This window comes from Sarcophilus harrisii, chromosome 6 (genome assembly GCF_902635505.1).
Source record: "Sarcophilus harrisii chromosome 6, mSarHar1.11, whole genome shotgun sequence".
Taxonomy (NCBI): domain Eukaryota; kingdom Metazoa; phylum Chordata; class Mammalia; order Dasyuromorphia; family Dasyuridae; genus Sarcophilus; species Sarcophilus harrisii.
In genome coordinates this window covers 15,601,470-15,629,136 of record NC_045431.1, presented here as the reverse complement: position 1 = coordinate 15,629,136, position 27,667 = coordinate 15,601,470, and the positions used below count along the sequence as shown (strand labels likewise).

Sequence of the window (27,667 nt, the reverse complement as noted above, 5' to 3'; positions counted from 1 at the left end):
ATAGACCCAAGAACTAGAATTAAAAAAAAAAATAAAGATCTCATAGGGTAGACTTTAACTTTAGTCTAAAAATTCTTGATGAGAATCTGGGCAAGAGATCGGATCTGAAACTTATTTTTGCTAATTGGGGTGGGGGGAAAGGATAAGATTTCATATGAACAAAAGCATGTTGAAGAGTTGTTAAGGATAAGGAGAAAAGGAAGAAGTAAATCAAAGGAACTTATTCCCAATCTTTCAAAAATGCATCCCCTTTGTGCTTGAATATATTTTTATTGTTTTGTTATTTCCAAAAATGTGAAAATCATACCATGTACACAGATCACATGAATAATCCAAGTGAGAAAAAAGCGTACTGAGTGCAAGTGGGACTACAAGATACATAACATATGTATTTACAGTGTGCAGTGGACAAATTTAAAAGATATTACAAAATATACAAATGTTTTTGCTTATGTTGGCTTTTTATATGTATACTTATATGTATGTATTTCATAGTTAAATACATTCTTATTTTCAAAGGTGAACAATATAAAACCAGAATCATACAGATTATATTCAATCTAACTCATGAAAAAGCTATTAACGAAGTGACCATACATAGAGACTATATTGGTATCTGTTTATGAAGGGTTAGACACATAGTGGAAGGTCAGGGTAAGGATCCACATGATCCCAAATGGGGGGATGTAGGACGTGAGGAATGGGCTACTTGTGCTTCTTCAACTTGTACTTCCCTTTCCTATTATACTCTGGCAACCTAAACTTCCCTCAGCTTTCACCCTTTGGAGCTGGGAAATTGTTGGAAGAGCCTACTTAAGTGAGATGAAATGAGAATATTGGAGGAGTGTTGGAGGGAACAAACATGGCTGGCGGAGAGGGAAGTGCAGATTGTTGTCTCTTAGAAGGACCCACAAAAGGCAAAGAGAGGACCCTGGGACTGCCAAAATACACAGGCTCCCTCACCCCACCCATGTGCATGAGCACGTACATCAGGAGGAGATTGGGGACCAAGGCTGGCTGGACAGCCCAAACTCAATGACCTCTGGAAATGTGGACTCTGTCCAATCACAGGCTCACCAATGAGCCTCTTTTAAGAGGCAGGAGTTTAAGGGTCTGGACACAGCTCATCCCTGGCAGGTGGGGGAAATTCCAGGTTCCAGATTGGTCTTTAGCAGGTCATCCTAAAGCTACACAAGGACCAGGTACTTCGTGTCCAGGCAGACTGCCACCCTTTGAGGATGCAGAAAAGACTAGCTACCGGCTGTCTGAGGAGGGTCATGCCTTCAACATTCACATTTTGCCCAGGACATGGCCACCTGCCACACAAGCTCCCCTCAGCAGGCCTGGCAGGTTTGGCTTCCTGTGAAAGGGGCACAGAGAGGCAAAAACCCAGAAAGAAGGGCTCCCAGCAAGCCCGGTCACTTCCGAATCCTTCAAGGACCATCCACACCCTAACGGGCTAGGGGGCCGCTCCATCAGCTAATCCCTCTGCTCAGACAAGACCCGGATCCCAAGGCACTCTGGGTCTCTTGGAAGGTCCAAGATGGGAAGGACCTTCGGTCTGATCCTGCGGCCAGCTCAGTTTATTCTGCTCCCCCCTGGGAGTGAGGGCGAACCGAGCTTCATGCCCTGACTCACAAGCCCCTAACAGGCTGACAGGAAGCAAAGTTTAGCTCAGAATCTCAAGATCCTCTCCTAGGGCCAGGATGAGAGGCCGGCAGGCACCCAGGATGGAGGAGGAGCTGCTCTCCCCTGCTCCTAAAGACTTCACCATCTCCTGCCCAACCTCCCCATAGCACCAGAGGCGCTCCGGCCATCTGGGACTTGGCATCAGCTCTCAGCATTGCCCTCGATGAATCCGAATTTCTGGGCTCTCCCAGTTGGGGATGGCCCATGGCGCAGCCTAAGCTGCTGTGCTAACTGTCCTGGGGACACTACACCCTTAATTTCCCTCCAAGGGCAAGAGATCCAGAAGCACACGTGCAACTCTGTGCTTCTTCCCTAAATCACCTTCCCTCAGAAGCAGCTTTTCCATGTTCTGGAAATTGCCTGGCTCTGGCCAGCTTGTGTAGACTGCCCAGGAGAAGCTGTGAAGACTATGAGGGGGAAAGATCGGGAAACGGGGGGCACGGGGACACACACTGAGCCACCTCTCTGGAACTGGTCTTTGGTACTGGGCTGCATGGCCAGGAGCCTGGAGGGCAGCCATCAGCCTGGAGGATGGCCATCAGCTAGGAGGATGGCCATCAGCCCGAAGGGTGGCCAGCCCTTCTTCCCTAGCCTTTCCAGAAGCCATCCCGGCACATGCTGCTGATCAGCAGCAGTCCCCTCCTGAGCAGGGAAAGGGATCCACATAGCTTGCTGGAGCTCAAACTCAATCCTCAACCTTCCCCTTGCTACAAGTCCCCATCCCCATGTGGCAGGATTGGAGATGAGGCTTTGTAAGTCTGGGCTGGGGGGCTAAATCACTAGCTGGCACCTTCTCCAGCCAGATCTGCCCTGCCTGCCAGTCTTGTGGGGCCACAGAAGGACTGATTTCCTACTTACAGTCAGGTCTTCTCAGAAACCAAACTCACTTATTTAAAAATAAAAGTCTAACTAGGTTTTCTCGAGCAATGAAATCTTTCCTTAGGCTTCTTCCTTCTAAAAAAAAGTTTTCAGGGCTTTAAAACAAGTCCTGTTGGTCAGTAGCCCTAGTGTTTCTGGAGAGAGAGTAAGTAACTGGCTCAGTCAGAATTCATCTTGTGGTTCTTGTCCCAGGGCTCTTAGGGAGTCAGAAATCATGTGAGGGATAACTGGAGCCCTGGGAAGGATGAGGGTTTGATCACAGTTTCTGCCAATGCTGAGCCAGCCCTACCTGCCAATGCTTTGGATTCTGGGGTGGAGGGTAGGGGTAGCAAATGTCCACGGTTCCATTTTCCAATAGATAGCTAGCCATCTGCCCCTACTCTACCCATATTTTGGGGGAAAGAAGGGCACATAGAACAAGAAATAATCTTTTCTCCTCCTCTCCAAGCCCTGTCCTATTATAAAGCTGTGCAGTTAGAGACGTTCTTCACGTCTTGGGCCTCCTGCTTCTTGGAACCGGACTGGGTCTCCTCCACTACGACTGCCTTGTTCTCATACACCTCGGGAACCTTGATGGGGATTTCGTTGACCTTTTCTTCATCTTCCAGTGGGTCACAGCAGTTACTGCAGCGGCAGCACCGGGGGCAGCCACACAGCAGGCAGCACACCCGGCAGCAGACACGGCAACAGTAGCAGCACGGTAGCTGGCAACAATTGCCAGTGATGAGAGACACCAGCCCATCCCAGGGTTTGAGGGAGCGCATCCACAAGGGCAAGAAGTCCCAGGTTTGCAACTTCTTGGGGAGAATTTGAGGGCAGCGAGCTTGGATTACCCGCATTATCAGGACTATCAACACCACCAATATGATGGGGCCCCCTACACCCGCCAAGATGGGCCAACCTGCCAGGGAGAGGCCGAACACGGCCAGTGGAAGCAATAAAAAGCAGAACATGAGGTAGAAGATGGCAAACCAACGGTAGGTGGCCGTGATATCCCCCAGGGCCCTGGCAAGACGGATCGGCAGGCGCATGAATGGGACTGGGTACCACAGAATGATCCCAGAGACATTGAAGAAGAAATGGCACAGGGAAATCTGAAATCAAACGGAGTAAACAAGTTGAAAGCTCATGGAGACACACTGGGAGCCAATCATAGAGAAGGAAAGGAAATCAAGAGGCAGGTGGTGAAAAGAAGGGAAAGATCAAAGGCCCCACAGAAATTATCCATGAGTATTTTCACTGTGGGCTCATCCATTTAAGAGCCAAGATGGAGAACAGCAGTCAGCTGGGCCAGTCTATTCAGTTTTGTAAAAATATAGGTGGATCTTATGAGGGCTGTGACCCAGAGAGCATCAGACCCAGAGCCAGGGAGACTTGGGGTGGAAACCTCTCTCAGCCTCACTATGTTCATCTGAAGTCAGCAATGGAGCCTTCATTCCCTGGGTTACTCTGGACATCCAATGAGATCATGGTGTAAAGAGCTTTGGAACCTTTCATGCATCGTACAGATAAGAGTCCTATTGTGGTCTTGTGGAAAGAACAAGCCATCCAAATGGGAGTCTGAAGATCTAGCTACAATCTAAGTCAACAGGCATTGATTAAGTGCCTTCTGGATGCAAAGCATCATGCAGAGGGAAAGATCCTGCCCACAATCAGCTTGCATTCTGCTCTTCTGAAGAAGGCTCTGCTGCCCTTCAGCAAACTCTTGTCCTATCTACAAAAGGAGAACCAGATGATCTCAAAGATCCTTCCAACCCTTAAAGCTTATGAAAATGGGCCTTTTTGCAAAGGGCCATGCAGCAAGGACCAAAATGCAAGGAAGAGCTTGAGTCCCAAATAAAAACAAATCAAAAATGACAATTTAAACTACTTTCGCTGAGTTCCAGTGATTTCAAAAACAATTTAGATAATTAAAACGGTGCTCCAAATCAAATTAAGTACCAATGAGTTAAAAAGCAATGGATTTAATAAAAAAAATATTGCATTTCAGAACCAATGAGACTTTTATTGTAATTGTTTTCAAAATCAGTTTTGGAATTCATTCTTTTACAAAATGAATTCCATTGTCTTATGATGTTTTGACTCTACTCCTCCCTCTGCCCTCCCCCCACTCCCTTGTCACCTTTCTCCTACCCAGACATCCCCTGGCCTGCCTGCACACCAGCAGGTGCCACTGGCCTCCCTTGCCAGGAAAGGAGAAGGAGAGACAGCTACTTAGTGAGGCAATATTCACCCTGGAGAATGCTAAGGGCACCTCCATCCTGCCGTGTCTGGGCTGAAAAGCTCAACCTTGACCCCTTTTTCCCCTTGGTTTTCATGGGATCACTCCCCGAGTCCTTCTGCAGGATCTCTTGTGTTCATCCCCTCCTATTCATTCCTAATGACATCACCAGATTTTCATTTTTTTGTGACCCGCAAAATAATGCTACCTTTCCTCTGGTAAATACTATTGTGTACTCTGATGTACCACTTCACACCTCTCAGATTGGACACAATGATAATGACAATGATAATTGGTAAGGTAATGATAAATGTAGAAGGGGAGGTAGGAAAACTGGGATACTAATACATTATTGGTGAAGTTGTAAACTGATCTAATCATTCTAAAGAAGATTTTGGAACTATGCCCAAAGGGCTATCAAGGGGTTGTATACCCTTTGATCCAGTAGGGTTTCTACTAGGTCTGCATCCCAAAGAGATCATAAAAGAAAGAAAAGGATTCACCTGTGCAAAACGTTCGTAGCAGCCCTTTTTTGGGGACAAGGAACTGGAAAGTGAAGGGATGCCCATTGGTTGAATAAGTTATGGTATATGAATGTTATGGAATATTATTATTCTGTAAGGAATGATGAGCAGGCCGATTTCAGAAAAGCCTGGAAAGACTCCCATGAACTGATGCTGAGTCAAATGAGTAGAACCAAGAGAGCATGGTACACGGCAACAAGAAGATTATGTGATGATCAATGATGAGAGACATGGCTCTTCTTGACAATGAAGTGGTTTAAGGGAGCTCTTATAGACTCATGATGGAGAGAGCCATCCAAATCCACAGAGAGAACTATGGAAACTGAATTTGGATCAAAGCATAGAATTTTCACCTTTTTTTGTCGTTGCTGTTTATTTGCTCATCTGGGTTTTTTTTCTTTCTCGTGGCGTTTTCTTTTTTTTTTAATCTGATTTTTCTTGCACAGCATGAGAAATATGGAAATATGTTTAGAAGAATTTCATGTTTAACTTATATTGGATTGCTCACTGTCTTGGGGAGGGAAGAGAAGGGAAGGGAGGGAGAAAAATTTGGCACACAAGGTTTTGCAAAGGTAAATGGTGAAAACTATTTTTGCATTTATTTAAAAAAATATTATTAAAAAAAAAAGAAAAGAAAAAAACTATACTATTTGTTGACCTTAGGAAAATCACTTAATCTTAATTTTCTTATCTATCAAATGAGGCAATATTGGACTAGATGGTTTCTGAAAGTTCTTTTATCTCTAGATCTATTTCCCTAGGGTAGTCCAGAAACTTCCTCCTGGCTGGTTTCTTAGCTTGAATACACCTTATAGACACATGTTTCCTAAATCAAAACTCTAATGACATCCTAGCCATAATTGTAATGCCTATTGCCTTCCCAATATAGGAAGGATTTTAAAAATATATATCCTTGGTTCAGCTGTCAGGGCCCACTAAAACTTGATACCCCCTGACTTTTTTCGGCATTTCTTCCCTTTGCTTAAAGGAAACAGTGTCTAAAAATCCTATTATAATCATGACTGTTATCACTAGCCCTTCCATTATCATACATTCCACTGGAACTGGTTTTTTGAAGATGCTTCTTCATTTGACATATTTCTGGGATCTTGAGTTCACACCCTTTCCTGTCTCAGAATAATTTTCCTTTAAACCTTTGACCAAACTGATCTTCAGAATCCCTCAAGGAAGAGGCTTCTCTCACCTCACCATGAAACTATTACTTCTCCCTCCCTTAAACACGAAGCTTGGATCTATACCAGATAACTAGCAAGTACAGACCTGGAAATGAAACTCAGGTCTTCAAACAAAGTCAGACATTCTTCTTGGCACCTTTCTGACTGATAGGAGAGCAAAAAAGGGGGGAAGTTATCCAAGCCCTTTTCAATCATTTTATGTAGGGGATAGGCAGCGTATCTATTCACCATGTATTTATTATAGGCAAAATTTAGAGATATCAAAAATATCCCAAATGGTTGGATCCATTCACAATTTCGTCAACAATAAGTGTCCCATTTTTTTTTCCATAATGCCTCCAATGTTTGTTGCTTTCCCCTTCAATCTTTTTAGCAAATCTGATAGGTGAAAAATGTTACCTTAAGATTGTTTTAATTTACATTTCTCTAATCCATAGTGATTTAACTCATTTTTAAATGCAACTTTAGATTATTTTCATTTCTTCTCATGAAAAATACTGCCTTTTCATCTCCTTTGAATTTATCAATTGGGGAATGACTCTTATTCTTAAAGATTTCACAATGTTCTTTATATATTTGAAATATGAGAACTTTATCTGAGAAACTTCTCTATAAAAATGTTTTCCCAGTTTTCTGCTTTCCTTCTGATGTTGGCTACATTTATTTCATTTGCACACAACTTTCTGACTTAATGTAATCAAAATTACCCCTTTTACACCTAACTTTGCTCTCTATCTCTTTTTTATTTAGATATTTGGTCACTACTAAAGAATTTCAGCTTCTAAGAACAACAGCTACAGCCAGTTTTTTATGCCACAATTCATCATTCTGACCTTTCGGGAAAGAAACCAGGTGTTAATTGGAAAGATTTAGTGGTAAGCTAGGAAAACAGAGCTTGAAGGAAAGAGGTAATGAGTCATAACTCTTCTGACCTGGAGGGAATTGTGCAAAGTGCTTCCAGGGCTGGCCAGCGCAGCCAGGATGGCCGTGGTGGTGGTGCCTATGTTGGAGCCCAAGGTCAGGGGGTACACTCTCTCCAGGTTGATCACTCCGATGCCTAAGAGAGAGAAAAAAGACACAAGTTCAGTCCCGACTGGGAATAATTGAGCATGGCAAGACCAGATGTAAAAATGGAGACATGGGACATATGAAAGGGGAAGGAAGGGAGGACTCACCAACCAGAGGAGTGATAGCAGACGTGAACACAGAGCTACTCTGCACAATAAAGGTCATCCCGGCTCCAATAAGAATGGCGAGGTAGCCCGTCAGCCAGCCAAAGGGGGAGGGGAAATCTGAGAAAGAGAAGAGGAAAAGGGCAGTTTCTATAATTGTCCTGGTCAGTATTTCATATTCAAAGCAATAGATCACTCACTCTAAGGACAATTTGAAAATGGTCATGCAACTAAAAACTCATTTCAAAATCTGATAGTTCCTAAAGCAATTAAAAGCAACCAGCAAGGAGTTTCCTCCCTGCCAACATCTTAAAAACTCCTTTTATGCTCTTCTTTGCTCAAATAAGAAAATATTTGTAAAAAGCTCCAAGCACAATATCTAGCACATAGTAGATATTATACAAATCCCTAAGGGGAGGGAACTCACTTTCCCATGCAGGCTGGCAGAGTCTCTGTAACTCATATCCTTAAAGAGTTGCCCAGAGCTGTGGGGCTCCCCAAGACTGGTTTGATAATGCAAATCCAGAACCAAAGAGACCACGCAGGTTGCCAAGATTGCCGATGGGAAAGGAGAGACCCCAAGTGGAGGCAACAGTCCTCTGGAGCTCTGGCCTCCAGACCCACGGGCCAGATGGGGACCTCAGGGAGCACAATGGGAGGAGAGCCAGCAGGTGTCTCTTTTCACAAGGACTTTGCCCACAGAAAGACCCAGGGAGGATGGAAGGACTACCTGTATTGATGGTCTTCTTAATGACTATAGCAACTTGCCCCTGGAGCACAGAGTTCAGGACCTTGACAATCATGATCAAACAAGTGCACAGGACCAGCAAGGAGAGGGCCACAAGAATGAGCCCAATGCCCAGATCAGAGAGGTTGACATCCACAAATGTGTGTTTGCCTGCGGGAACCAAAGAAACCATCTGTCATCTTCTTTAGCTTCCTCTTCATCACTTAACCTAGATAAGCTAGTTCTATATAGCACTAGCTCTTACAGAAAGTAATTGTAATTCATCAGAGGTTTATACACTCCCCCAAAAAAGGATCTCAAAAGATACTAGTTTAAATACAAATACCATTTAGCCCTGAGACTCTACTTTACATTAAGGATTCCCAGTGTTTTGATAAGAAATCATTTTGCTTCCTAGAAAGCCTTGAAATGTGAGGGTGTGGGGGTTAACTGCCAGTGAAGTTTCTGTGCACTGGATGGGAAGCTAGAGTGTGGAAAGCCGCACTGACACTTAAGTCCCTGTATACCTGGTAGCACAATCACAAGGAGTACTGGTTTACTCCTGAGTTTGAAAATTGACTCAGCTCTTTGCCATCTCTGTGCCAGGGGCACGTCTCCCTTCCCAAGAAGGGATTTCTCTAACTTTGAATTACATACTGATCATCGGCTTGACATACAAAAAATATAATGAAATGCTTTGTACTATATTTGTACTATACAAATGTAATGATGACAATAATAACATTGATTTGGGGCTTTAAGGTTTGTAAAGAGCTTTACAAATATAATATTTATTCCTCAAAACAACTGTGGGATGGAAGGAAGGAAACTGAGGCAGACGGCAGGTGGGTGAGTTACTCAGGGTTACTCAATCTCTGAGGCTAGATTTGGACCCAATGTGCCTGAATCTCTCCAGAGCACCAGACACTGAGCCATTATGAGAATGTTGTTAGAACTGATGTTTGAACTTCAATTCCTGACTTAGCTCCTGGTAGTAAATTATAGACATTTAGTTGGGAGAGATAGGGGGTTACTCTCTAAGTTACTATAGACTATTAGGTCCGGGGTTCTCTCCACAATATCATTAGATGAGGAGGACCCCATTAACTGAGAGAGCCGAATTGAGAGTCGGGTTAGAAAATCCTCCTTCACTCAGACTTTGCAGATTTCCTACTCACACTTTGCAATGTTCTCTTCATATGTTGTGTTCATGAGGGTCCAGGTCATGTTCCCATTGGTCCAGCAGAAACTGGGAGAGGTACAATTTTCTGGTGAGGGAACAGTGACGTTTCTTAAAGTCTAGAAGATACAATACAGGGAAAAGAAAAAACTTGTTATAGAAAATGGCATTTTGGGAAATTGGATTTTACTGCATTGAAGAATGCCCCATTGGCCAATGAATCCCCACTCTCCCCCTCTTCTGTACCCCTCCTTCCCCATAATCCTTAGAAAAGACCTTCAGCCTTTGTGCTTGGTCCATGGACCATGGAACATCTAAACTCCAGAACCTGGGTTACTTCTGGAGGCCAGCTGAGCTGCCCTCAGACTGAGCACTGTTAGCCTGGAATAGGGACCTGAGATCAATTGTTTTAGCTCTGTCTTGGAGCAGTCTTCTGTCCCATAATCTGAGGTAGAACTAAGGCAGGGTGATTAGAGCTTTGGTATAGGGTATTAAATTCATAGAAATATAGTAGCATTTGCAGTCCCTCAACATCACAGGAGAAACTGAGGATTTTCCCTCTACAATCTATGTCCTTTGAATCATTTTCTGATTCTTACCTCATTTTTAAATGTTATACACCAAGTCTTTACCAGGCTCTTGTTTTTGGCTGCCTCATTTCCTGTAGCAATTTCATTTATGACATCTTCATTCAGCTGGGGAAGCAACAGATTTTTTTAAAATCTCTTTTGGTAGTCATGTCTAATAGTTCACCTTAAATTTAAAATCAGAGGGAGTCTTGATGCCCACCTGGATAATGAGTTTTGTGAAGGGATCTGTGATGACTTTCAGGAGTTCAGGGGCATTTTCCCCACTCCTGATATTAAAGCTTCTCACGATGGCATCGGTGAGGTAAAAGAGGTAGTCTGTGACCACCTCCAGGGGCAGCAGCACCAGCACTGACAACCAGTTAAAGAAATCGTGGACGGTGGCTCCAGCAAAAGCCCTAGAGCAAGGAGAAACCCAAAGCAACTAATGTGATGGTACTGTCTTGTCACTCATTAAGAGCCTACTGTATGCAGAATGAGAAGGGATGGTATGAAAGACCTGCTTAGGAAATTAGAAAGATCTGTTTCAGGTCTCCTTCTAGTGATAGGACCATGAACAGAATAAGTCATTTAACACTCAGTGACCCAAACCACTGCTGGAATTGCCCAATTAGCTTCAACACTGGCGGGGTTTCCATATTGGAAACTTCCTCTCATTAGTAGAACTACCGATCCAGTTGTTCCCCCAAATTGGGCAGAGCCCGGCGAGAAAAGGTTGTGTTATCCACACACAATCTCCACAATACCAACTGAGTGACTTTGCCATGGTACCGGGATCAATAGGATACTGTATCTGGAATCAGGGATGCAGGAGTTCCTTCCAACCTCAGAAACCAACAGGCTGTGTGATCCTGGCCAAGTCACTTAAACTTCCTGACCCAAATTCTGTATCTCATCTCTAAAAGTGGATAAAAAAAGTGGATAAAAGTGGATAAAAAAAAGTGGATAAAAGTGGATAGCACCTGTCTCCTAGGGTTAGTTTGAGGATCAAACCAGACAATGTTTATAAAATGCTCTATAGATGGTAAACCTCTACATAAATCCTGGTTATTATTATTATATGGCATTACCCATATTACAGAATACATAACTATTATAAAGAGAGTTGCTAAGTGGCAATGAATAGTTTGCTGGGCTGGAGTCAGGAAGACCTGACTTGGAATTCAACCCTAAACACTTTCTAGCTATGCAACGATGACCAACTTACCCCATGTCTGCCTCACTTTACTCGGCTATAAAAAAGGGTATAATAAGAGAATTTCTCTCACAGTTTTGTTGCAAGGATCAAATGAGACGCATGTGTAAAATGAATTAATAGCACAATGCCTGATACATATTAAGCGCTTAATAAATACTCATTCCATTCACAAACTACCACAATGAAGCATGGGAGCTGTATGGAAGCTCCCTACTATAAAGGGCCACATCACAGAAATGTGCTTTATTTCAGTTAAAAGTGTGTCCCCTGTGATCAATTTGTGTCTATTGGAATAGACAAAGCAGTTGTGATCATGTCTACTTAACGACTTACTGGACATTTACCCTGCAGGATCACCACTAGGTCTTGCAGGGCTGGCGATTCACAGACTGAGGCCGAATTGCATTAACAAGCAGCAGTGAGTTGGATGGGCCCAACGGCACGGGATGGCTGGGGAATGTCCAGTTAGGACTTGCTTCTACTGGCTCAGGGGCAAGGGATGCCATTTATTGTCAGGTTTCTCATTATGTTACTTATTCTATTATTATAATAATTAGTATTATTATATTCTCTTATCATATTTCCTATTATAAGTTTCTCAACACAAAGTCTTACTGCAGTTTCCCTCTCTGGCCCTGCCTCTAGCCCCAATTGCATGAAAGGAGAAAGGCAGAAATGACGTGATCATCACTTGTAACAAGTTCTAAAAGTCTAATTTTCTCTGGTCTCTTCCTGGGAGTCAGTAACACCTGAAAACCAGCTCAGAAAATGAAATTCTGATGATATTCCCTTCACAAGGGAAACACAGATTTCCTTTGTGTTATTCAGGACCAGTATCAGCCCTGATCATCTTTCCCCCCTTCCTAGATCCTATTTCTAGATGTGTTCAGCTTTTTCAATGAATCTAGAAGAAAAAAAACATAAAAGATAACGCATTGTACCAAAAGTGAAATCATCATCAACTGACACTAATTTATGACCACGCTCAAGTCTTTTGAACTCCTCATCCCACAATCTGCACTAGAAGGTCCACTATAAGAGCTGGGGAGAGATCTGTGGAACTGTGTGAAGATTCTCTACTTTATTAATCAAAGGTGGTTATGGCAGTGAAGGAGAGAACATGGCTGGCAAACAAGCGAGACAAGCTTCCTACCTTCGAAATTCCTCCCTGTCTCCAGCCTGCATGAGGGCCACGACAGTATTGGTGATTGAAGTCCCAATATTGGCTCCCATGATAATGGGAATGGCTGCCTTCACTGTCAGCACTGTCAAAGGAAAAAGGGAAATGAGGAAGAAAAACTATGGAAATTCACAGGAAAAAATAAAGCTTAAACAAGTTAAGGAATCAGTATTAAAAAAAAAAAAAAGTTGGGAAGGTGGAGTCCAGTTATGATGAGGAATAGGAATCCTTTCTACAAGGTCCTCAACCAATCATTCAACCTTTGCCTGAAGATCTGTGTGGGGAAGAACAACTCACTACAGCTGCAACCAAGTGCCTAGGACTGTAACTAGGGGAGGAAAGGGCAAGAAATTTGCAGACCACTGGCAAGTGGGAAGTGTGAGAAGTGTGGTCACTGCTCCAATGTGTCTGTAACAAGATTTGTCCCAAGATTGGAAGGACAGAAAAGTAGGAAGATAGAAATTAAAGAATAAATAATAATTTTAAAATTTGGAATAAAACTCTTTAAATGGATCTTGGTTTCCCTAACTAATGAAGCGCTCTCTCTCTCTCTCTCTCTCTCTCTCTCTCTCTCTCTCTCTCTCTCTCTCTTCCCCCTCCCTCTCTGTATCTGTCTCTCTCTTTCTCTCTCTCTTTATTTATCCACTTTCTGTTTCTTTCTCCCTTTCACTTTCTCTCTCCATCCCCACCTCTCTCTCCATCTCTGGCTCACTCTGTCTCTTTCTCTCTCTCTCTCACTTTTCTCTCTGTCTCTCTCTCCCCCTCTCTATTTCTGTCTCTGTCTCTCTCAGTGTGAGTGTGTGTGTGTGTGTGTGTGTGTGTGTGTGTGTGTAGGAGAGGTAACTCACACGAAGAGGACACCATGCTGACAACGATGGACGAGGATGTGCTGGAACTCTGCACCATGACGGTCACCAGGACACCGATCACCAGGCCAGCAAGGGGATTGTCCAATACTGAACCATCTTGGAAAATCTCCCCAGCCATTTTTCCTGCAAAGATGATGATTTTTAAACAATAAAATATGTAATTGTTGGTTGAGTCTGTTGAGTGCAGTCCAAAGGCTTAGGGGTCACTGTGTGGGAAGGAGGAGTGAGGAAGAGTCCCTGGCTGCCAAGGTGGGCAACATGGCAGGGGACAGCCAGGGTCTGATTGGGTTTCAGGAAACCGTGAGTCAGATCCCGCCTCAATCTCACTCGGTAACATAAATAAGGCCCCTAACAAAGTCTTCTACACAAATTTCACGGTGCCAGAAAAGTGCCAGGTATTCTCATCATTCTCCCTGAATCCAACCACCTTCTCACTCCAGTTAGGATCTCTGCTGGATCAGAATAAATCCCCTGCCTGTTCCTCACACACAATTCCATGTTTCTGGGCTCTGGGAGAATTAATCTGGCCTTGAAAGGTCCCTCCCCCTCTCTCTGTTGGAGTTGAGGGACACTCTCTTCCTTTAAAACTTTTTCACCCACTCTGCCCTTTCCCAAGCACCGTTATTAGGGCTCTGAGACAGCTGGCTGACGTAATGTATAGAAACTGGAGTTCCACTGCAGCCTCGGTCACTTAGTCCCTGGGTGATCCTGGACAAGTCCCTTACTGATTCTCAGGCTCAGCTAACAAGACTATAAGGTGAACCTACTTCACAGGGCTGCTGTGAAGATGAGATCAGCTAATATTTGCCGAGTGCTGAGCACAGAGCCAGGCACATGGTAGGTGATATATAAATGCTGGTTCCCTTTCCCCATTTGGCTTATTGAAGGTATAGCCGTATATAAAGATGCTCATAAACCCGAAAGCCTTTCATGCACGCGCTGCATCATCCCAACAAAATGACAAACTCCTCGGGGTTAGAGGGGCCTTCCACTTCCTTCACGCGGCCCCCTCCCCGCCCCGGAGCTTTGTGGGCAGAGGGGAAGCATGGAGGCCAGGCTTTTCACAAGGGGATGGAGGAGAGAACAAAGTCGGTGGTCTCAGCAATTGGAACCAAACCCACAAGGCCATTGGGCCACTACGCCAAATCAGGTCAACATTGTGGAAAGCTCAGGAGGCCAGGCTGGGGGTTAAACATGCTCATACACGCATAAACACACATCGACACACATGCACACAGGCACAAACTGTTCTGAGATACAAGTGGAAGAGTTTGTGGAGAGAAGGGAGAAGAGGAAATGGGGAAAGCTTGGGCAAAGTTACCCGAACCCTCTTCTTCACTTCCTTGGTGTAAATCTGACCCATTTCACTTTTCCCAGTCCAACAAAACACGAAACACGCACACGCCTCTTAGCCAGATCCCAGTCTCTGAAACTAGAGCTTATGTTTGAGAAAGAGGGACCAAAGCACAGAGGGTCCTCCTCACACAAATGCAGATCAATGCATGTATGTGCGCACACACACACACATGCACACACACGCACACGGCAATGGACCCATCACACATAATTCTCATAAAAATTTCTGAAACCTAATCCTGCAGTGTCTTATTTCCAAAGACTAGATAGAAGCTAAATAGAGTGGGTCAGGCGCTGGAGAAGGGGCAGGAGGGAAGGGGAGAAAGGAAGAATCAAGAAGCATCCCCTTCTCTTGAATGGCTGAAAAGGTGAGATCTCTCAAAGAATAGTTTAAAAGAAGGGATATTGCTTGTTGGTGGCTATATGCTGAACCAAATCAATTAAAAATAAAAAAAGCTACCCATAAACCTCCGACCCTTTCTGATGTCGCTTCTCATACCTCCGACCAACTGGAAAGCGCTGCTCAGAATGTCCAAGGAACATACAAAGAAGTAGAGAAATATCAGGAGGAAGATCACTTTTCCGAAGGCTCTGAAGACAGCAATTACTTTCTCTGTGGTGTTTTTCTCTGCAAAAAGAGGAAGTAAATAAGCCTTTATTAAACACCTACTATGTGCCAGGTCCTGTGCTAAGGGCTATGCACATATTGCCTTATTTAGTGTATGCAGGTGTGTCTAGCTCGCCCCATGCAGATGCATAGACACACACACACACACACACACACACACACACACACGCTCACACACACAGGGGATCTGGCAACTTGTGCAATCATGTTCTATCTCTTTCTAGCCAGGAGAAGGCAGGCTGGGGTTGCATGAGAAACTGCATTTGAAGAAGCTGCCATTTATTTGAACTCCCAGTAAATGGTCCCCAAATGTGGCCCTCTCTTCATTAAAAAAAGCCACATTGGTGGAGAAGCTTTTGAAACCAGAGAAATTGAGGTCTGAAAGAAATGAGGAAGAGCCATAAGCAAACCAGGCTGACCCACTGGCTTGCTAAGTGGAGCAGATAATAGGACCAGTCAGTTCCAGGTAGAGGGGTCCCAGATAATGACCAGCCAGAGCACTTAGTGCTCTCCAGAGGGCATTAGGGCTCATTTGGGGTCTTGGGCTTCACAGTAAAAATGACTGTTTTGCTTTTGTAAAGACTCTTTTGGCCCCAAATCTTCCTAATGAGGCTGGCCAGCCCTAGGAGGATTAGCCTTAGGGGCTGTTAGTCCCGCCCCAGCCCCTCCCACAGCCCAGCCCACCTCATGGAGATTCAGAGCACCTGCCCCTTCTCACTGGCCCCAGGCTCCATGCTGGATGGCCCCTTTCATCCAGTATCCACCTTTCTGCCTTCCTTCCTTGTCCATAAGCCACACTTGCCTTCCACAGACCCAGTTCAGCAGCCACGGGAGATCATTCATTCATTTATTTAACCAATAACCACTTTTTTACGAGCCAGCTGGGCAGAAAGCACTGTCCCAGGGGCTTTTAAAGACCTGTAGAGACAAGCCAGCTTTTGGAAAACTCTGTGCAGGAACATGAGAGGAAGAGAATGGAAGGAAAGAAGGAAGAAGTACTGGGAGAGCCAAAGTGCCCAGAGTGCTTTGAAACTGGCAGAACATTTCACATCTTCCATCTCATTTCATCCTCACATGAACCTTGTGAGACAAGTGCTGCTATTATTCATTTTACAGCTAAGGAAACTGAGGCTGCGAGCACCTGACTGTCGGAACTAGGAAGTGTCTGAGGTCTATTCAGATGTGGTGTCTGTGACTCCACATCTAGCTTCTAGGGTTCTATCCGTAGGCCACCTAGTGTACACCTTGTGTGCGCATGGAGGGAGAAGGAGTGACGGAGTTCACAGGAATACCTCATTTTATTGGGCTTTGCAGACAAGGTTTAAGTCCATCAGCACCATTTTTCCCACAACATGTGGTCATAGAGTGTCGAAATTCTCACAAAACTGTAAATTTTTCACTATTATTATATATGTTATTATGATGTCACGATTGTAATTGTTTGGGGACCCCACAAATGGAGCCCACAAAAAATGGGGAACTTGACAAATTTGGGGTGTGTTCTGACTATTCCACCTCCCTGTGGTTCTTTCTCCCTTTCTCATTTCCTCCCTCTACTTGGGCCTCCTTCTTCCCTGAGACGCAACAATATGGAAATCTGGCCATTTAGTAACCCCACCATGGGCTCTAACTGTTCAAGGGAAAGGAAGTCAACAGATAGGGCAATCTTTCCATTGCCTTATATTAAGAAATTGCCATTCCCATCCTTCAGCAAGCACCATCTTGATCAATCAGCAGCCATCAGTGTGGAGGCTCCACCAGCAAAAATATTATGACTTAAGGCTCAGTGATGGTTAGTATTTTTAAGCAATAAAATATTTTAAATTACATTTATATTTTTTAAACATAATACCATTACCTTTAATTAAGTATACAGTTTTATTTAAACATAATGCTATTGTACACTAAATAGACTGCAGTATAGTGTAAATAGAATTTTATATGTACTGAGAAACCTCATGTAAGTCATTTTATTGCAAATTTACTTTACTGTGATGATCTGAAACCCAACTTGCACTATCTCTCAGGGATGTCTGTATATTCCTCACTCCCCACTTTGGAAATGATGATCCCCAGAAATTTCATGAGCTCATTCTAGAGCGCAAGACGGAGCTCTTGGGTTTCCACCATTCACCAGAAGGTCAGCCCGTCTGACACCCCACGCTATGCATTTGCCCATGGTCTTGCCTCTTCCCTACTGACTTTGTGGAGCTGCCACGGTCTCCAGGATAAGATTCACCTCACGCTCACTTGCTCTGGAGCATCCTGAGCACACAGTCATGAGCACAGATACAGTTAATTAATTGTATTTAGTGTTGATGATGGTGATGATGAAATTCATCTTTAAGTCACCAACGGTGCCCAGGAGTATAACAGTGTAGTGGCAGACAGCAAATGACAAAATGTGACCCAGCACTGGCACAGGCCACTGCTGGCTCCCAAAGCTAAGCCAAGGAGGCCCATGGCCAGAACCAGAAGCACTGACGACCAGTGGGAAGAGAGGGAATTCTGTCTTATGCAGGATCCAAGCTATTGACCATTTTTATATATCCCCAAATCTATACTTTTTTCTTGAACATAGTAGGCCTCTTAAAAATATTTAGGGAATGAATCATAGTATAAGGAACCTCTCATCATCTAGTCTTCCCTTCTAATTCTTTCCAAGACTTTCTTATCCCACATCCCCAGTCATTCAGATCTGATTGTATATTTGCTCTAATGGGAGCTCATTCTACTTCTGGACATTTCTTGGTTTTAATTAGGTGCCTCATCTTTCTTCTGGAACCTCCATATAATTCCTAACAAGACCAATTCACCTTCTTCCACAGGACATCCCTTCATAGATCCAAAGATTTCATTTCCATCTAAGCCTTCCTAGCTCCTTCACTGCAATCCCACCAACCCGCCTGTCCTCTGGGAGAAAGCTTCTTATCTCTTTCTATCCCATCCAAGTCCCTGAACGGCTTCACTGCAGCACCCAGGACTGGACATCCCACTTCGGGTGTGCTCTGACCAATAAGAACACTTACCATGAGTCAGACACCCTCCTTCTCTGAATGCAGTCTAGCATAAAGAGGCAGGGTGAGGTAGCCCTTGGAGGCACTAAGACCTCAGTTCAAATCCTGCTCTCCCACTATCAACTGAATGATTGTGGACAAAGCATTTTCCTCTCAGTACTCCCAGGCAACTTTCTAAAACCCTAAATTAGAGGTGAACTGCCAATCTGCATCAGCAGAGGAAATTTCTATACCGAGTTTGCTACAGCAAGGAAATCAGATTAATCAAAAATAAAGAGATTGTTTTAAAAATGAATCAATAAGATGTCCTTCTATTAGTTCCTATTAAGATTAACTTTTTTAATATGGTCTGCTATAACGCCAAGTCTTCCCCATCATATGTTAGTATACTATGGAACAGTATGAATCTTAATGATTCCCACATTCATGGGATTTGGATAAAGGAGCTAAGGAGAATCCAATGGTTCCCACTGGCCATTGTTCAAGGAAGAATGGAAAACCAGAGATATTATAGGGAATATTACAATGGAGTCCTGAACTAAGGCATAAATTCAGTTCAAGCAGCCCAACAATAATCCACATTGAGAGATATCGTATAATAAGAAATGTTCACAAGGCCTTAAAGTCTTCAACTCCTGTAGAAGTGGAGGAAAGACAGCTCTAACCCCAGGTGTGGAGGCAGCAGAAAAATGATACCAGCCAGCATTTCTGCAGTGCTTTAAGATGAACTCCATGTTTTCACAACAACCTTGTGAGGTAGAGTCCAAATATAAGATTTCTAAATCCAAGGTCACTCATTTAGGAAGTATAAAAAGCAACACAAACCTGATTTTTAAATTACAAATTCAAGTATTGCATTACCTGGAAATGACAAGATGCTGGCTCTTCCCACAAGGAGAAACACACAGAGACCTAAATTCATTCTCTCTCTCTCTCTCTCTCTCTCTCTCTCTCTCTCTCTCTCTCATACACACACACACTCACACCCTTTCCTTATGTAATGCTGAAGAAGGAAATAACTACCAGAAATAAAGCAAACCACAGAAATAGCAGTAGGTCATATATTCTCCTGACTGAGGTTACCTGACCACTTGATCTCAGTATCCTTCCCGTTAGACATCTTCCATGGGTCTTGCTCAGCTACTGGTTCTTCAATCAATGCAATAGTTGAGTAAGATGGCAGAAGTTCTATCTTGCTTACAGGAGAAGGGGCATTATCTACCAAAAAAAAAAGGTTAAAAACCCATTTTTCTTGGAAAGGAGTAGAAAATGGCAGCATCATTCTACTTGAAGATGAATGGGAGAATGGTACTTACTGCTGGAGCTTCCTTTATCTTTTTCATTGGATTGTTGGATGGTAGTCTCTTCAATGAACTTTTTAGGATCAGAGTGGGAGTTACCCACTTCAGGCCAAGGAGCCATGGTCTGTGAATAATGAAATTTTAAAAACTTAAAGCTGGATTTTATATCAACAAGGACCCCAGAAAGATGAGTTATACAATAATAGCACTGACAAAACAAAGCAAAATCAGTCAATGGTTCTAAATTTCATTTTTAAAAAACCCACAATTTCTTTCTTCTTAGTGGGACATCATGGGGTCACTTCTTAAACTTCAATCTTGACTTTCCCAACCACACATCCAGCCTCTTCAAGTCATGTCCCTTCTCCCTGGATTCATTCTCTCCCCCTCCTCATTGGCCTAAACTATCCAGACCACCTGTCTTAGTCACCAGCTACCAGACATTGTTTTCAGTCTTCTCCTTCCATGTTATTTTCATGCTACTTTCTTTAAACTGAATCATGTTCATCTATGAAAAGTAAGCTCTCAGGCCTCTTTTAAAGACTTCCTGATTATCCACTATCCTAGAGATAAAGGGCACATTATGCCATCCATGGGTCAGGAGCTACATCCCAACTAAATCACAAAGTGGGAGAAACGTTGACTATATATTCATTTGTTCCTCTCTCCCTTAAATATGCTCCTGTTTTGGCTCAAGGTCTAAAATCACCAGCTCTTGAGACTTTTGTTGTAAGTGTGCAGGGAACATGGATTTTGAGCAACTAAACAATGCAGAGCCTGCTCAGCATAAGCCATGAAATACTATTTGAGATAGGGATAATAAGGATAATTCCATTAATCTCTTGCACAGCTGATGTTAATCAGAGTTCTCTTTTCTTATTTCCTTTTTAGGACACAAGACCATGGAGATAATCCTGGCATTTCAAATGTTTTGCTATTAACAATCCATGTATCCTTTTCTCTTACTGTTTCCTGGAACGAATGTCTCAGGGAATGGCCTTAACTTGTTGTGTCATATTTATTCTTCAGGTGAATCCAAGGAAAGACCCTTTTATTTATATCTTCCAATCAAAGGGGTTGCAATGTGAACCTAGTATTCCCAGTATGTGTGTGACTAAGGAACCAGTTCAAGAGAAAATAAGAAGAGAGAGAGAGAGACAGGGCACACAGAGAGAGACAGAGAAAGAAAGAGACAAAGACAAAGAGAGACAGAGACAGAAACAGAAAGAAGGAGAGAAAAGGAGAGAGAGAAAGAGAGAAAAAGTGAGAGAGAGAAAGAGAGAGAGAAAGTGAGACAGAGAGAAAAACAGATGGGAGAGAGAGAGAGAGAAAGAAAGAGAGAGAGAGAGAGAGAGAGAGAGAGAGAGAGAAATGGAGTTTCAGCTCAGTGTGTTAATTCTGGGAGACTTCCAATGTGCCAGGCATATAGTAGGTAGGTGCTTAATAATTAGTAGCTGACAAATTTATATATCATGGCCTATAGCTTCCTGTCTCCAATAACCTGCTGTATATTTCTATCTGAATATCCTCCAGTTACAATAATTTATACTTTTTTGTTCAGATATAAATGACTGAACTCAACAGATCTACAATTGGACTCCGTGTCTCTCCCTGTAACCATGCAGCCATCTTCAACTTTCCTCCCTCTGTCAGCATTCTCCCTCCCTCCCTACACTCCCCCAAAACTGAACATAAATGCATTTTACTCCTCCTTTTCTTATTTTATAGCTAATCAATCAGTCATCAAGTCATCTCTCAGTGTTCCTCATGACCACCCTCTCCCTTTCCCTTCCACTTCCATCAGCATGGTTCTGCCCTCCACAGCCCTTTCTAAAATGATACAATAATGTTCTGTCCCCCAGCCTCCCACCTCCTCAGTTCATATTAGCCACTACTGGTGTATTATTCATTCATCAGGAGCCTTGGTGAGAAGTTGTACTTTAGATTTTCTCAGCTGGTTCATTCCCATGGTTTCTGGGTTCATTCATTCACTCACTCACTCCCACCTATACCACAGGATATTTTAAAACACAAATGCCAAGGAAGGTGGGATCCCTTTACATTCTATAAGTTCACTGGCTAGTTGGTAGATAAACCAGGTTAAGGGAAAAAAATAGAACAATCCCATTCAGAACTGTGATTTTCAACCCATCAGAAGCTAGAAAAGCAGCTTCTCTCCTGATGTATGCTCCCTTGGATGCTCAGCCTTCTATCCCAACAGGATTATTCACCGAGTCTTCCCACCTCACCAAGGCTTTCCTCATCAGCTCTTTCCCGAGCTCCATCTCCAAGTAACCTCCCCATCACTCTAAGCCCGACTCAGCTGCTTTCTCCTGAACGAAAGCTCCCCTGAAAGTAATCTCTCTCATATGACCCCAGAGCACATAGTGCTCACACCTATAGTTTGCATATTCTTTAGGGAAACCACAACTGTATACATTTCACTATTCCTACTCAGTAATTGCCACAGGATGCTATCTTATTTAGAGACTATTCTGGACACTGTTTTGATTTCATCCTAGTAAGGGGGATTCTTCCCTCCATGACAATCCATTTCTGTCTAACTCAGTCTAGGATGCTGAGAGACTAAGTGATTTGTCCAGAGTCACAAACTTAGAGTGAGTCTGAGGCAGGACAGGAATCCAACTGTTCCTGACCCCAAGCCCAGCTCTGTCCCCTTGGGCCCACCACACTGCCCCTCTGGCCTGGCACAGCACAATCACATATTTGGGGATTAACAAAAGTTTGAAGGCATAAATCCCCTGATTATTTCAGTCAGGGTTCCCACCCATCTCCCCTTTCAAGTAGAGAAGCAATTAGTCAATGAATTGAGTTGACAATCTAGAGACCTGGTTTCATTCCCAGTGCCCAGGCTTTGGGCATCCATTTCCTTAACTATAAAGTTTGGAGATTAGACTAGAAGATCCCTTCTACCTCTAAATTCTTCTGGTATAAAACCAATAATAAATAGCATCAGAATGCTATGTGGCAAAACAAAACAAAACAAACAAACAAAAAACCAGGGACCTTCACATCACAGTGATCTGTCCAGCTCTGGAGCCACCATCACCTCAGAGAGCATACTTCCTATTAAAAACCAACTCAAAATTTAGAGTCTTCTACTATTGCTTGGAAGAAAATAAAAGCTGCTCAACAAAAGATTTCTTCCTGATACAAATGCCAAGGGAAATGTCTTAAAAATTCTTTTCTGAAGAATGAACAAATGGCACCTAACCAAGTTAACTTGTTAGTCATTGATGGTTTAAAAGAAAAACAAAAGATTTTCTACCCTTTTCTATCAGTAAGTGGGAGATGATCAGTTGGGGAGATTTCACTTTCCTTCCCACTTTGTTATCCATTTAGTGAGAAACAACATTTAACCTACTTCTCCCTTTTCCTCCTAAAAATAAGATCAGAGAAAGTCTAGCTTTGCGAGAGAGATTTCATCTTCATGGCCTTTTTCACTCACGAATTTGGTCGGTGATTTAACTGGAGCAACTGGCAAAAAGAGCAGAAATTCAAGGTCACTCTCTTTTTTTTAGGATGCCAAAATGCTTTTCCAGTGTTCAGAAGAAAGAGCCCAGTGGAATTTATTTCAGCAACATTTTAGCTTTTGTTTGAAGTAGTTCCAGAGAAACCCCAGAACACCATGCAGGAATCCCATGCACTGCTAAATAGATTGAGATTTAGCCAGGCTTCAGGACCAATGGGACCCGGCCATTGAATACTCATGAGCCAGAAGAGCAGGTTAAGCTACCTAGCAAACATTTGCTTCTGTTTTTTGAGCCACTCCCTTTCACCTTTTCTGGCCTTCTCCACCCCCAGAGCCAAAGAAGCTCCAGTGGAGGAGACAGAGAGCCAGGTGATAAAGTAGGGCACCTGAAGGGAAGGGAAGGATACTGGCACCTAACCAATCAAAACTGTTTTCCAGATAGACATACAGAAATCCATTCATCCAATCCAACCGAGGGTTGCAGAATCCAACCATGTTGGAAGTTCCAGTTACTACATTTATCCTCTGCTTGGCTCAGATAAAACTTGAATGGGAAAGCTAGAATAAACTCCCAGTTATTTAGGAGTTATGGAGCCAGTCTCAGGATAGCCCAGGCTGCTCAGGGCTGCCATCTAACAGCAAGAAGATGAACACAAGGGATGTAGGAGTGAGGGAATCTCTCAAACTCCACAGCTGAGTTTCCGGGTAGAATTAGCTTCATTTTAGGAAAAGCTAAAAGAGTTCAAAGATGGGGCCATGAGGTGTGGCTGCGATGGGGGAGGTGGTAAATGTTTGGTGTGAGTGGTACAAGTCACTTAGAATGCTTGAAATCCTAGGAAACCATTAACAATGTGTGTTGTTGAATTTTCAACCTTTTGAACAATTAAGGCAAACTAGGAACCTTGCTTGTAAACTTTCTAGGAAGTGTTTTGTTATTTTCCAGTTGGTCAGTCATTTCCAACTCTCTCTGACATTGTGAAATCACAGAACACCAATACTAGTCATGGGGTTTTTTTTTGGCAAAGATACTGGAGTGATTTAGGGTTAGAGTCGGGAGGCATACCCTTCTCCAGGGGATTAAGGCAAAGAGAGAGTAAGTGATGCACCCAAAGTCACTCATCTGGCAAGTGCCTGAGTCCAGTCTTGGACTCAGATCTACCTGATACCAGGCTAGGTGCTCTATCCACTGAACCACCTAGTTACCCCCTATTTAGTAGGTGACTCTTTAATAAATGATGACTGATTGATTGATTAGCAAATTGTCTACACTGTGGGATGGATGGAATGCTAAATGACCCAGACTGGATTTTTTGGAACGAAGTATAGGGTAAATCTGGCTGGGTATTTTCAGTGCAATGAGATTTCCTATTTAATAAATCCTGATTCTTCTGACATGTTCCCCTCCCTCAGGATTTCTCACACTCTTGTCTCTTTTACCTTCCCAAGGCACAGACCTGCCTTCATTCTAAAATGGCCAGGTAAACCTCAAATTGGCCAGGAAGTAATCCCCACCTTTCCTCAGCTCTTTTCCGTCACTCCATAACTGGGAACTTTTCTTACTAAGCATTGAATAGAGGAGAAAAAGGAAAGAAGAAGCAGTGTGGGAACAGTGGAAAGAACATAACTTCTGGAGACAGGAGACCCTAATTCTTCTGCTGATCATCTTGGGAGAATCACTTACCACCCCTGGGTGTCAGGCTTGTCAGCTGTAAGATGACAGAATTAGACTTGACCACTGGAGTCCTTTCCAGCTCTAACTCAAAACTGGTTTACAGTTCCAAGAAATAGGTCTGCCAGGAAAGGAGAGGAGCAAGACTAAGTTTCATGATGATTTGAATTCTAACTATTCTTGTTCTCCTGCCGAAAACTATTCTGGACAATTGTTAAAAGACCTGGGCTCAGATCCAACCCTTACTGGCTAGCCACGTGGCCCTAGGCAAGTATCTTCCTTCTGAGTCAGTTTTTATGTTTGTCAAAGAGAAAGAAAAATCTTTATCCTACTTAAGCCATGAGGAAAGGTAGACAGACTCATAATTGTTAACATTTATAGCATTTTACACATGTGATTAGATTCCCATGGAACTTTTCTATCATAAAAGAGAGAAAGAGCAGGTCACTTTGGCAGATCAGAGAGTGGGGTTCCATGATTCTAGCCTGACCAACAGTGAGGGAATCACTCCCTCTAAGAAAAGAGCAACATATGATTGTTCAAACAAAATGAGCCAGCCATAGAGAGAATGAATTCTGATAACATAGGTATCAGAGAGGGAAGATGCAGATGAAATAGAAAAATCATCAAGACTTTCACTGAATCACAAGTACAATAGATTTTTTTCAAATCTTCCCTCCTAAATTATAAGTCAAAAGTCTCTAATTTCATCTGATTTTTTTGATGTTTTTATTTTTTAGTTTGGCAAAATAAAATAAAATCACATAGCATTTCAAATTTCAGCAGTATACAGGAGTTCAGAGCTACAGCCCTCTCTCTCCATTAAATAAATGAATGGAGTATTGTTGGCTTTTAAAAGCAATAACAGGTTCATAGTGACACTACTAAGCACATATTACAATGAAGTAAGAGAGCAAAGGAAAATGCAATTATTTTAGATTTTCAAACAACATGGCAAAACCCACCTTTCTTTGCCCCAAATACTAAACTTAAAAAAAAATCTCCATTCAGCGTATAGTTGGCACAGTGAAGGAGATAACAATCTATTGATCTGAAACAATAGAATGGTGTTCTTGGTCACCTCGACTTCCCTAGAGAAACCTAGGAGAGGTGACTAAACAGTGGGGGAGGGGAGGGAGGGAAGAGCATTTCTGGAAGGCTTCAGACAATGAACAAACACGCAGCTAAGCCAAGACGCCACCAAATGGATCGACCTGCCAAAGATCAGGAGCGGGAAATGCTTTGGGTTTTTCTCTTTTAAACGGGAGAAGAGATGCAAACAGGTAAAGCCACAGCCGAAAGGACACTGGATAAGGAACCGCCCACACTCAGCTCAAATTCAGTCTACACTAGCTGGGCGGCAGGTTGTGCGGCAGCTTACCGAACTTCCCTGGCAGTTTCCACGTCTGTGAAATGCAAGGTCCGGGCTAGACAAAAAGCCCTTCCAGCTCTTGAGTTTACGGTTTCTTTAGATCTCACAGAATTGGCAAAATAGTTTCATCACAACCGTATCCCCATTTTACAGAGGAGGCAGTTGAGGCTCACTCCGTCAGGGATGTTATTCCGAATTTATCCCCGAGCTCCCCTCCAGCACTAGTGTTAAGCAAAGAATACCCAGGATCTAAGGAGGGAAACCTTTAAAATCGCCTAGATTGATATTATCATTTTATAAATGAGGGAACTGAGGCTGCTCAAGGAGGAGTCCCGGGGTCTCCCAGGTGGGAAGTAGCAGGTCCTCTGCCTCCACAGCCTAACTTCTGCTCCCTCAGGCCATCCTTGCCATCAACCGCCTTAAAATGTTGGATAAATGAGCCTGCTGCCCTCACCTCCTGCGCTCCCAGAAGCTGCTGCTCTGACATCCAGGCGGATCGACCCTTCCCCTGGGCACGTTCCCCCATAAAACCTGCCTCCCCCAAGCCCGCCTCCTGGCCCCCATCTGTCCCGCAGCTGCTGCCAAGTGCCAGCTCCGGGACTCTCCGCTCTCCACCGCGGAGCAAATCCTCCTCCCAGGGGGAGCGGGCAGCCAGCCCTCGGAGGTCCCTCCTTTCCTGGCGGGGTCTGAAAACTCGGGGGGGGGGGTTGGGGTGCGTCAGAAACCCTTCCGGGGGTCTGGGAGCCCGGACTTCAGTGGCCAGATGAGTAAGGAGCCGAAAGCCGAAAGTTTGGGCGGCGGTGAGGAGCTTCCCGGCCGCTCCCCACTCCCGCTGCTCGGGATGCCCCGTGGGCCCGGCCCTTCCCCCCGGCCGGAGCTGCCGGAGCCGGGCCGCAGGAGCCAGCTCGGGAGGGATGGGGAGGCGGCCCCGGGCCCGGCCCTGGCCCGCCCACCCGCACTCACCTGTGCGCCTGCTGTCGCGGCTGAGGACCTGGGAGCAATGACCCGCGGCCCTGCTCGGGCCGCCCTTATAAAGAGGGAGGGGTTGCGCAAAGCTCGAGCCGGCGCCCGCCCGCGGCGCCCACTGCGCTTCCCACCCCTCAGTGGGCCCGGCCTCCCCTGTCCGGCGCACGGGGGCTCGGGCCTCGGGACGGCCGCCCGGCTGCTCCCGCGCTCTGGGCTGTCGGACCCCGGGGTTCTCTCTCGTGCCGGCCATTCCCCTGAGAGAAGAGCCGAGAAGCCAGACTCAGCCACCCCCAACTCCAGAGACTCCGGGCGCGGGGGGCGGGGGGGAAGGAGAGGCCGGGGGGCGCCCCGAGGCTGCCTCTGCGCTCCGAAAGTTTCTTCCCCAGAAGCCGCGGGGTTCCCACACGGCTCCCCGCGCTCCTTCGCGCTTAATCTCTGGCGAT

At 44.2% G+C, this 27,667-nt stretch overlaps 1 protein-coding gene across 2 annotated transcripts; it reads right to left on the bottom strand.

The window, feature by feature from the left end:
• Positions 1-250: 250 nt before the first annotated feature.
• LOC100927806 (sodium-dependent phosphate transport protein 2B) lies at positions 251-27,279 on the bottom strand. Of its 2 annotated transcripts, XM_031942484.1 has the most exons (14): positions 27,222-27,260; positions 24,899-25,007; positions 19,740-19,848; positions 19,507-19,641; positions 15,278-15,406; positions 13,402-13,545; positions 12,527-12,638; positions 10,378-10,573; positions 10,188-10,283; positions 9,587-9,707; positions 8,412-8,579; positions 7,685-7,801; positions 7,442-7,566; positions 251-3,662 (listed from the first exon to the last, which is right to left on the bottom strand). In XM_031942484.1, exons 3-14 carry the CDS (start codon positions 19,843-19,845, stop codon positions 3,027-3,029), a joined length of 2,085 nt encoding a protein of 694 aa, XP_031798344.1. In that variant the 5' UTR covers positions 19,846-19,848; positions 24,899-25,007; positions 27,222-27,260; the 3' UTR covers positions 251-3,026. The 2 variants fall into 2 exon arrangements, with proteins under 2 accessions (XP_031798344.1, XP_031798345.1); XM_031942485.1 differs by lacking the exon at positions 24,899-25,007 and having other exon boundaries at positions 27,222-27,279.
• Between the last annotated feature and the right edge of the window lie 388 nt (positions 27,280-27,667).